We start from the raw sequence: 12,243 nt of genomic DNA on the forward strand, positions 1-12,243 counted from the left end.
ACCCACTCAGAAAATCTAAAATTTTCACAAAATCAGGCATAATTAAAATATTTCACATTCATTCCCTGCATTTCTATATAAGAGAAAAATATTAATATTAGAGATCTACTTAGATACTTGATTGATACTGCACACACCCTATCTGTAAAATTTCAGTAAACAGTTAACATTGTCTTAAACACTTTTTGTGTGAAACCAACATCACTACAGCAGCATAAAAAACCTCACAAACTTCCCAGATACCTTTGTGATTATTTCAGTGTGAACTGAAGACACCTCTCACTATTTAACAAATTTTAATTGTCTGTGTGTCTGTTGGAGTCTGCTTCAAAGATGTTCTATCTAGAAATTGTTAAATCAATATCTTCTTAAAAGCACAAAAAAACTCTCACCTGTGTACTCCTCAGATTTGAATAAACATTTAAAACAAACATTTAAACAAATATTTTTGAAATATTTTAAACCACAAACAAATGTATAAAATGCTAGCTCACATAGTTCATCATTTTAATCAAAGTCAAAATAGCAAATAAAATAAGGTATCAACTAAAATTATACTAGTAAACTGCAGTCAAAACTTTTAAGTTAATTAAATTTTACCTTTCTTGTGACAAACAACTGCAGTTATGATCAATCCAACAGCAATAACACATGCTGAAACTGAAATCCCAACATTCCACTTCCAAGCATCAAAGATTTTACCTAAAACAAAACCACATTTAACACATCACATATTTTAAACCATTCAATTAATTTATAGGTACAAGGTGTATTATTACACACAACAGTGTTGCTGTTATTGTTAATAGCTAAAATAAAAATAACATGTAAGTTCAGATGAGTAAATGGTGTTCATCAAGCTCATGTGTCATTATTAATTACCTTAATCTGTAATGATTATTCACAGACACTTACTATTGATGATAATCTCTGTCTCCAGCATGTGACGATGTTGCTGAAGTCTGCAGTAAAACCTGTTAGAGTCACTATAATCATAAACAGTGATGCGACTTTTCACATTGAAGCCGTTGGTGTCTCTGTGTATCTGTGTATCTTCAGCAGTCAGATTGTCTCCGTTTCTGTCCAGCCACAGAACATGAGGTTCAGTGTTCCAGCCTCTGGACTCACACACTAGATTAATCCCTCCTGAGTTATCATAACTCTCCATCATTATCACTGGTTGGCTTCCCTGAACTACAGTCAATAAAGTAAAATTATAATATTAGCATTTAATGATACAAACAGACAGTAATAAACATCAATTAGAAAAGAAAACATCAGTAACAATAAAACATCAGTAATGAAATCTTCCCAACTGAGGTTCAACACTAAATACTAAATCCAAGACAAAGCCAAATTCAGTTTTTCTGAAATTTTGTGAAACCTTCATCACAGAGATTGATCTTACCCTCTACAATGACCTTCACAATGATGTCATCGTACCAGGATTTGTCCTCAACAAGACACTTATATTCTCCTTCATCAGAGACTCTGAGATCTGAGAGTTTGAGTGAAGCGTTGCCTTTCTGTAGCTCCTCTTTATACAGTGATGTTCTTCCTGTATAGGACTGAGCCTGACCTTCATTTCTGTCTTTATGATCCCTATAGAGATGCACTAATGAGTCCTTTACATCGAGTTTGAACCACTCCACTGTCATGCCCACTGCACTGGTGTTGGGTTTGATAAAACAGGGCAGAACCAGATCTTCACCAGGTACAGCAACGAGAGGAGCTTTTGGACCAACCACCTGTAAACTCTCTGTATTGTGGTGAAATAAAAGAGCAAATAAAATATATCACTATATTCTCTCCATGTAACATGACTGAATTTTTACATATTTTTTTTTTACAGAAAAACACTTGTTTTTGTCACAAAAATAATCTATAGTATTTTTTTCATTACAAAAAAACAATTTAAGGTCACATTAAAGGAATACAGGCCATTCATGGCAAAAATTAAAGTTAAATACATGTTAGTAGTTTCCAACAGTCACACTGTTCTGGTGGATGAATGATGTTCTGATGTAAAATAGATATAAATAAACAAATGAATTAAACAGGTTTTAATGACTAAAACAAAACACAGAACAGGAAAACAGACTCAAGACAAGACGACAGCAAAAGACAACACAGGATTGGCCAAAGTCCGGGCTGAGTCCTGACAGTTAGAACTGAAGTAAAATAAATAAAATGCTCTGCCAAGTTTTTGCTGTCTTCAAGAGCTAAAGGAATTATTGTAAATAAAAATTTCTACACTAGGAAGTGTATTGTATTGTCTGTTTGCAGTGTCTCATATCTTGCTCTATTGTTGTCTTGCACCGTTTGAACAAGGCTGGACACATGCACTTTAAAATCAAAGCATTTACAAATGATGCTTGCATTATCACTTCAGAAATGGGATGTAGAATAATTATAAACTACTTGAAGGCAACTTGATAGCACGTGTTTTTTTAAAACATTTCCATTTCCTTATCAACAATGTATTCTGTGTTTTCAGCTTATTGCAGGGGTTCTGATGTTTTCTCAGATTGCAGCGTGTCTCTACATGCAGTCGTTGTGGCTTCAAGTTTGTTAATGTGTGCAGTATGTGGAAGAATTTGCAGATGCTGTTTCTGAGCCTCTCTGAGCGTACTGCCAGTTTAATGCATTCGTTTTATACATTTCTATGTGCTTTGTGCATCTGAAGCATGTTGGCATGTGGTGTCCTATGCAATTTTTTTCCCAAAGAAGAATTTCTATTTAAAGATTTTTAAGTGCCATGTGTCACTCCAGAAATCAGTTTTCTCAAAAACAAATGTTCTAACTACTGTAAATGTATGTATGACTCAGAGTTTGGTAGTTGAGCCTGGAGTCATATCAATATATCAATTGGACTTCTTTCTAACTTACCTCAGGCTAAAGAAGTTACTCAGATGAGCAGTGAAATGTTGTGATCTTTTTAAAAAAGAAGTCCACTTAACATGATTCAACTTCCAAATTGAATGACTGGGAATCTTCACATACGACTCAATACAAATATACAGTAAGCACAAAATATCAGATTTGATAAAAAGAGCTTAAAATTCTAATTAAAACAGCCACACACACATAAGCAGTGATTTTGCGAACAATATTAAAAAGGAATGGCAAATAACATTTGCAATCATGTTTCCTACTTGTCGTTGTAAAAACAGGCACATAATTCCAACCTGTTACGGTTCAGCCTGGACTTGTGGCCATGTACGTTTGTGTATGTTCCGTGTCACATGTCTGCCCTGCTCTTGTTTACTCCTCCCCATCTTTACACACCTGTTCCCCATGTGTTAATTGTTATGTTTGTTTAACTGTGCCACGTTGCCGACGGCAGCACGGAATAATCATCAGAGTATCGTCAGAGTACCCTCGTCCTTTGTCCTGTATAGTTTCATCTATGGTCCTGTTCTATGTACTTACATTATTAAACACTATATATTTGAAGCTATCCTGTATCTGGGTCTGTCTTCCTCCTCCCCGTGTGACAAAACCTTTACGTGAAGTTATAGTGTATATCAAATTTCAAATGGAAAAGCAAAGTCCATCTGTAATTGAATTTTCTGTATTTTGAAATACAAGCCTGCTATATTTTAATCCCAATAGCAATTCCCCATTTGCTATTTCACTTCCGCCTGCCAAAACTTAAATGTGATCACAATTCCCTTTATATTATGGGTTTGTATCCGCAGTGACGTCATTCACAGTCGACCTTTGGCCGAACAGAATATGTGCAGTTTTTATTTACTCTTTAAATCGGTGTGTTCTATTAATTTCATAAAGAAATATGTTAATGACGGTGCAGGTCATGGCCTAATTTATTAGAGAGTCTGACACGTAATCCTAAGGTTGTGAGTTCGAGTCTCGGGCCGGCCACCACTGAGGTGCCCTTGAGCAAGGCACTGAACCCCACAACTGCTCCCCGGGCGCTGCAGCATAAATGGCTGCCCACTGCTCCGGGTGTGTGTTCACTGCTGTGTGTGCGCACTTTGGATGGGTCAAATGCAGAGAATAAATTCTGAGTATGGCTTACCATACTTAGCCGTATGTCACGTCACTATTGCATCTCTATAGGGATCATGAAGACAGAAATATTGGTCAGGCTCAGTCCTATACAGGATGAACATCACTGTTTAAAGAGGAGCTACAGAAAGGCAACACTTCACTCAAACTCTCAGAAAAGTTATATAATGATATCAATAGCTCTGTAGCTCTGGGTCATTGAACCTCTCTAAGATTTCTAATTAAAAGTGGAATTTGTAAAGATTGCGGTAGCTCATCACTATTATTTATAGAATAATAGAATGTGGAATGCAGAATGTGTTATATAGTCAAATAATTATGCAGTTTTTTTTCTAAAAAATGAACATCAAATACCATTAGCTCTGCATTCTGTTAAACAATTTTCTAAAGATTCAGGTTTAATGTTGAATCTAGTCATATGTGAGATGTGAAACTCTACATAACTGCCCACTAAAGTCTTTATACAACATTTAAATTCAGAAGGAAGTAAAGTATTTGGGAATCATTATTTATAAAGATAGAGAAATAACAGATACAAATTTAGATAAATATAAATTAATTTTAAACAGATGGATGCAGAAACATCTTACAATTTTTGGCAGGATCCTTCTGTCTAAGATGCATAGTTTATCCAGGATCATTTACCCAGCCTTCTCCTTACCAATCAACATGTATGATAAAATGAATGTGTCAATACATTACAAAAGAGGATCTGATTAAAAAATATAGAGATGGGGAATAAATGCAATTGATTTCAACATTATAAATGGTGTTTAAAATTAAAATGGTTAAAGTCCTTCATCCAAAATTGTCATTCTTTTTAGTATTGTGATGGAAACTTTTACTAAGAAGCTGTTTGTGAAGTTCTGGCCTTCTGTGTGCAGGACCAGAAGTTGGTTGTGACTAGAAATTGTTATTACCAGAGATTGTTTGTATAAAATATTAGAGGGTCAAAATGACCTGGAGACGAGTTGGCTCATAAACAACTTTATGCAGACCTCGGTAAGGGTAAGATTCTCCTGATCAGGAGATGCTCAGATGTTGTACATCTAGCCAACGATTGAGGATGTTTTCCTTCCTTCAGTCTCTGTGTGTGAAAGATGTCTATAAAATCACAGTATTATGAATTATGACTTCCTCTCTCATGCTACATGAGGAGCGTTGGGTCATGTTGTGCAACACTATTTTTTAAAAACAGTATATTGTTTGTCAGTAACTAATGGTTAAAGATAGCGTTCTACAAGGCCTTCTCAGTACTTAGAAAACTCTCCATAGAAGGTATTGATTTTTGAGATAGAAAATGTACAAATAGATTTGTAAGAAATCTTTCACAAGCATTTTACCCAAATCCTATTAAAAGAGGATATGTGTTGAAATATTTTGATACGTTAGACATAAAATAAAGGAAAATGTATCTATTTACTCCTCTTCCTCCAAAGGCTAAGAAAATTAACTTAAAAAAAATTAAGATTAAAATTCACTGGAAGTGAATAATTGTGTATTTTGTGAAACTAATATTGAAAGTTTAGACCTTTCTTTCTGTGTGTATTGGTACAACCCTTTTGGAGAGATGTACAGAACTGGTTACAATCCAGAAAGAAATTAAGCTTTTCATTCATGTATGTAGGTGATTTAAATCAAATCCCAACTTCAGTCAGTGGAAACAGAATAAAACAGATGTATAAAACATTAAAATAGGTTAATAATACAAAAGCCTTTACTCTGAATTCACTTTTTGATGAAGTTAATTTAAATAAGTCTCTCTTTGTTACTTTTTCCTCTTGATTTGTCTTTCTGATGGTTAATTATCGGTATGTCCATCAAAGATGTTAATTTGTTTATATTTAGAAATAAGATTGTGTGTTTATTTTGTTTGCACATCTGATACAGAAAAATTGAACAGTATAATGACAAAGTCAATCTCCCAGCTGGTGCAGCTCTGGAACAGACACAAACTCACTTAACCTGTCTAAAATTATGTCTTTACAATAAGAGGCATGGCCGCAAATTTCATTTAACAGTAGGGGGGACAATAAATATAAAATTTCTCATGCACAATTTTTGAAGGGGGGGACACAAATAATACAGTCAAATTGTACTTATAAAGACATGTCCCCACAGTGAAAAACTTTGCTTTTATCATTATAATTTTTGCATGGCGACTGTGTCATTAAGGTTATTTTCAAAGTTTTTCTCAGGTTCAAATTTTCCTTTTCTCCGTTATTTTATCTAGTCTATGACACTGCATGGCAAGGCAAGTTTATTTATACTGTAGGACATTTCATACACAATGGCAATTCAAATGCTTTACATAAAGTAAAACTATCATAAAAAACCACAACAATAAAAACAAGGAATTAAAAAAGGTTTAAAAATTTTATTTAAAATTAATTAAGACACTTGAGAACAGAATAGAAATTGATTATACAAAAAAAAATACAGTGAGGTCAGTTCAAACGTAGCACAGTGATCATTTAGTAAACGCATAGCTAAACAATATGCTAATTGTAGCCGTTAAATGTTAAGTTAACATTATGCCAAGTCGTCCCAAATATAACAATGCATGGGAAACAGCTTTGGCGTGTTAGTTACAGTGCACTATGTAACAAGCGAGTAAACAAGTCAACAAGCTAACGTTAACTAGATAAGTAATATTTTAATCGCTAATGTAGCAGATTCATGGAAAATTACATCGGTAATCAACATTTTTGCTACAACTAATTTATGAATGAGTCTGCATCAACTACATTAAAGAGAATCGCTTTATTTAAAGTGAATAAAATCCCCTACTTAATGGAGTTTAATATTAATTGAGCCGCAGCCACACACCTGACTCGTGTGTGCAGAGTAGGTGAGATGTACTGGGGAAGGAGGCAGTGGGTCAAACCACTGTGAGGAAGGGGAGGGGGGAACTCAACTGTTTCTAAATGCATTTTTTGCGGGGTTTTTTTTTTTCTACTTACACAATTATTTAGGTATACATACATATATTTTTCACAACAGAGAGTGCGATATTTTTTTAAATAATTTTTTGGGGGGGACAATCCTCGGTTGGGGGGACATGCCCCCCCCCATCCCCCCGGGATTTACGCCCATGTCTTAATAAGAGGTAATCAGTGTTCTGTCCTGTTCACTGACCACAAGGCACGTGACTGAGATCGACGTCACTTCCAGATATAAAAACGCCCCATAATATAATCCCGGCCCCAAAACAATGATTGACAATTCATTGTCAATTATGTCACAGTTTTTACAACAAATAATTTGCCATTCCTTTTTAATATTGTCCGCAAAATCACTTCATACATACACACATACACACACACACACACACACACACACACACACACACACACACACACACACACACACACACACACACACACACATTCACACACACACACACACACACAGACAGACGCAGTGGGTGTGTTACCTGATTGAGATGCCATGAAGTAAACAGTCAGGAGCATTAAATGAATAAACATCTCTGAATGACAGATTATTATTACTCCTTCAGTCTGTTTAATAAGATAAATAATATTATACTAATTACACATTTATCTCATCTGAACACTTAAAATAATAAAATAATATTATAGTAAATAAAGATTTATAAAATAATTATTTGTTTTTTTTCTCAGTAAAACGTTTAAATACGCTAAAAGAGCGCCTCTGTATAGCAGGTCAGCTCGTACAAACCGGGAAGTTTATATCCAGGAGATTTTCAGGAGATTTTCAGCAGAATGAAAGTGCAAATTCACTCCCTGATATTAGACGGTGCAATGAATAACAGAAATACTCTGAGACACAAGGTGGCGCTTGTGTACATTTATGCTTCTGACACACAGAAGAAGAAGAAATATATGATCGACATTTTTGTAGTCGCTGTCGCGTTTGTAATAAAGCTCTTTGTCTTTTATAAACCAATGACACCTGGGGCCTGTTTCAGAAAGGAGGTTAAGTGAAAACTCTGAGTATGTTAACCCTGAAATGAGGGTTTGTTAAACCCGAGAAAGCAGGTTAAGTTAAGCCCGTTACTGAAAGAGAGATAACTTATACTCAGAGTCAGTTACCATAGTAACAGTGTTTCGTTCGGTCTCCTCCCCTTTTTTAAAGAGGAAGCGATGTTTAAACACCTCATTCATTGCACACATTTCAGTTACACAGAGAGCAGCAAAGGGAATGAAATGTCCTTTTACAGACGATCCTGTAGATGAAGAGGCTGTATTAATTTCTAGGGAGTTACATTTATATCGGGAGAGGATTTTGAGGCCCAGAGTGGATTTTGTCACATCCCCATGCATTTTTATTTTAGCGGTACCGTTTTTCTTTACAGTCAATAAGATACATCCATAAACTCATCCAGCCTTACATCAGGTACTTCAGTAATCTTCAGTGATCGCGGCCGTGCCCTTACATCCGAGCAGATGCTTTGCGTTGCCTTACGTTACATCGGGTATGCAGAACATATTTGTAAGGCTAATTAATGATGATATCCACCACTACAAAACAAAAAAGAAAAAAAAAAGAAAGAAAATGAATAAACACAAAATCACAGCAATTTATATGGTGTTCTTTATTTAAAAAAAAAAAAGTTAGATTTTAATATAGTTTCAATTAGGGTTGCAAAATTACGGGAATTTTCAAGGCTGGAAACTTTCCATGGGAATTAACGGGAATATATGGAAATAAACTGGAAATTAAAAAAAAAATGCAGAGTTGCCTATAACAAGGAACTTAAATGTAGTTAAAAAAAATCTTGCAGCGTAATTTTGTTTAAAATAACAAGATTTAATGCAATTTAAGTTGAATCTGTACCCTGCGTTCCTCACTTGCACACAGCACACTGCTTACTGGAGGGCCATTGAGGCCAAACCCCCTACAGGTACTTGCATTCTTCCATAACATGCACAGTAACACTTTATTTTAGGGTCATTTAACTAGTTGCTTATTAGCATGAATATTAATAGAATATTGGCTATTTATTAGTACTTATTAAGCACATATTAATGCCTTATTCTGCATTACCTTATTCTACATTCTTAATTGTACCCAATACCTAAACTTAGTACCTTACTACCTTATTAACTCTTAATAAGCAGTAAATTAGGAGTGTTATGGCCAAACAAAATGTTTATTTATATTTGTATATGATATAGTTCATATAAATTTCACTATATTTTCAAGTAATTTCCATAAATTCCTGTTAATTCCCATAAATTCCTGTAAATTCCCATAAATTCCCGTAAATTTCCATAAATTTCCGTAAAGTTTCCAATTTGAAATATTTCCAAAATTCCCCAGATTAAGTTCCTGTGGAAAGTTTCAGAAACTTTCCGTCCTTTTGCTACCCTAGTTTCAATACTTTCTAGAATTCACCTTTGACCATACAATCACCATTAGCTTTTGTTTCGGAATCTCGATTTTCAGATCTTCCTTTTGGGATAGATAAGAATGACCATTTATAGATATAAACTTAGATTCTATAGGCTACTCCATATAAAAATGTGAAGAAATGCGAATGTGTAGATTGTTTGATTTGCAGACATCATAGATTGTTTGATTTGCAGACATCATAGATTGTTTGATACATCATAGATTGTTTGATATTAACATTACCTCTGTAGGCCTCTCTGTGGCAGCAGAAACGGTTTCTTCATCTCCATCATCCTGTGAAGATAAGCATTTCATAGAGTTTTATAATACAACACTTTATAATACAATTTGTCATAATTTATGGTGTATTGAGTAGTCTACTTACAACTGCCTGGGGTTGTCTTTTGGGACCGACAAAAACACAACCCAAAGTAATATAAATGGAAAATCACAAAAAGTCTATATAAAATATAACACATACAGTAGGTAGACCTCTTACATTTTATGAAGGCACTTAAATCTTCTGGAGTGACTGGCTCTGATGAAGTCCCTCCAGGAATTCCCTCAGCAATTGGCCTTCTAGCATTCAGGCTCAGGGCCATCTCCTCTGCATTTGTCAGAGGTAGTGGTGCAGGTACTTCCCCCATTTTGTGAGCCTCTGCCTTCTTTCTGTTGGCTGAGTAGTCAAATGAGAATGAACATTTAGACTTGTGATAAAAATGCTGCAGCGCTGCTAGACTGCTGAATGCTATTTAGTTATTTAATATGTCAAATATCTGTAAAGCCAGGTACCCTACATCTATGATGTGCTGAAGGCTTACCTGATTGAATTATGTTTTTCGTATTTCATTTTAAGCTGCTGCCATGTTCTTTTAATGCCTGCAGGATTGCACCTATAAATGAAAATTAAATTAATAGGTTTATTTAAATACTGTTCTTCCACTCTGATATTATAACAGTTGGGAATTTACTCTAAAATAGTTCTTAATTACTAACTACAAATTACATCTTCAACAAGTCTAATTAGATTAATATAATAATAATCACTATCTCTAGAAAGTATTGGTCTACCTATTAATTTAGTCTAGTTACTTATTAATTACTTTCTGAATCCCAAATCAACCTCAACCACTTGAACCATAAGGAGAGACATGAAACTGCACTTCTAATGCTTTCAAATAAACAATATACAATTGAATGAATTATCCTTGAATTGACCAAAGTGTGTAACTAGAGAGAGAGAAGGTTACATTAAAAATATACCTTTTAAAATTTAATGTTAAATCCACTATTGTTTTTTACAGAATTGTTTTATAGTCTTTAATTAAATAACAGTATTTAGATTACTTAGTAATTAATTACACCAAACACTGTATAAAAGTAATTAAAATGTAAACACACATTTCCATAAACAGTTCTGCTTGTGAGAAATATGCAGGCCTCTTTTTGTCTGACACTGTTTCCATGGTGACTTGTTATATCCGTGCTCCATTGATAATGGCTTTTTATAGTTGTGGTGCAGGCGCTTAACTCAGAGTCAGTCAATTTAGAGTTGATAAAACGAACTCATTTCAGCTGTTCTGTATCCGAAAAGTCAGTGTTTCCCATCTCAGGGTTTGTCAACTCAGAGTTCAAGTTTAAACTCAAAGTTGGTTGAACCTCATTATTGAAACAGGCCCCAGAAGCTCTGCTTTCATCTTGCCTCAAAAAAGAAAGAAAGAAAGAAAGCCAACAAAGCTAACAGTGAATGTGTCTAACATCTAAACACCCCAGTTCACCAAAACACTCTATACCCATTTACACCTCAGATCTGTTCCTTTACCTAAAAAAAAAATTCTGAAAAACTTCACTAAACAAATGTGTTTTCAGCCTAAATTTAAAAGAGACTGAAGCTCTGTTCCCTCATGTAGCCTTCAGTATTGTGGCGGATCATAAAACAACAACAACAACAAAAATAACAGAGGTCTGACACAAGGTCATTTAGTACTTTACAGGTCAATAGTAGTGTGTTATAATGAATTAAAAGTGTGTCTGGGAGCTGTTGATAAGATTCTGAAGATAAGATTCTGGACTAACTGTAGCTTTCTTCTGCACCTACTGGGACATCCAGACAGTTCAGTATTACAATTACCTTTATATTAAAAAATATATATTTCCACATTATATTTATTAATCCAGTGTAATAAGAGTAGACAGATGACTTCTTCATGACCTGATGCATGTGGTGGAGAGTCTGCCCCAGGTGAAGGAGATTAAGTATCTCTGGGTGAGACTGACCATTGCTGGGTTCAGCATCTGCAGTGATTTGGACACTGTACCAGACTGTGGTAGTGGTAAAAGGTCATAAGCCATAAGACAAAGATACCAATTGATCAGTCAATCAGAATCTATGTTCCCACCCTGACCTAGGGTCATGAAATTTGGGTAATCAACAAAATTTGGGAAAGAACAAGATTGAAAACACAAGGCACATGGTGTCAAGTGCAATAATAGAAACAGTTAAACAATAAAATAATCAAACACACACACACACACACACACACACACACACACACACACACACACACACACACACACACACACACACACACACACACACACACCCTTATTTTACGTTTGCGTCAATGTGACAATACTATTTGCTGACTTTTAGGCCATGGATGATCTTCATGCTATTTCTTCAGTACTCAGCATCAGTTCTGAGATACATAGTGTCCAGGGTGTATCCTGCCTTGATGCCCGATGACGCCTGAGACCCGAGGTAGTTCAGATAAAAGAATAAAATAATGAATGAATGAATGAATGAATGAATGAATGAAAGAAAGAAAGAAA

The 12,243-nt window shown here is 34.9% G+C and overlaps 1 protein-coding gene across 1 annotated transcript; it reads right to left on the reverse strand.

Moving 5' to 3' along the window:
• Nucleotides 1-874: 874 nt before the first annotated feature.
• Nucleotides 875-8,069, reverse strand: LOC125145742 (butyrophilin subfamily 3 member A2-like). Its single transcript, XM_047819873.1, has 4 exons — nt 7,735-8,069; nt 7,469-7,553; nt 1,409-1,759; nt 875-1,194 (listed from the first exon to the last, which is right to left on the reverse strand). Exons 2-4 carry the CDS (start codon nt 7,518-7,520, stop codon nt 902-904), a joined length of 696 nt encoding a protein of 231 aa, XP_047675829.1. The 5' UTR covers nt 7,521-7,553; nt 7,735-8,069; the 3' UTR covers nt 875-901.
• Nucleotides 8,070-12,243: the final 4,174 nt, after the last annotated feature.

Source organism: Tachysurus fulvidraco, chromosome 1 (genome assembly GCF_022655615.1).
Source record: "Tachysurus fulvidraco isolate hzauxx_2018 chromosome 1, HZAU_PFXX_2.0, whole genome shotgun sequence".
Classification (NCBI taxonomy): domain Eukaryota; kingdom Metazoa; phylum Chordata; class Actinopteri; order Siluriformes; family Bagridae; genus Tachysurus; species Tachysurus fulvidraco.

Excerpts from the sequence above, each read along its gene's own strand:
- LOC125145742 (XM_047819873.1), bottom strand. The coding sequence starts at position 7,520 with ATGTTTATTCATTTAATGCTCCTGACTGTTTACTTCATGGCATCTCAA. Across the intron at positions 1,760-7,468 it reads CTTCATGGCATCTCAATCAG|AGAGTTTACAGGTGGTTGGT; the intron begins GTAACACACCCA and ends ACCACAATACAG. Across the intron at positions 1,195-1,408 it reads TGTGAAGGTCATTGTAGAGG|TTCAGGGAAGCCAACCAGTG; the intron begins GTAAGATCAATC and ends TATTGACTGTAG.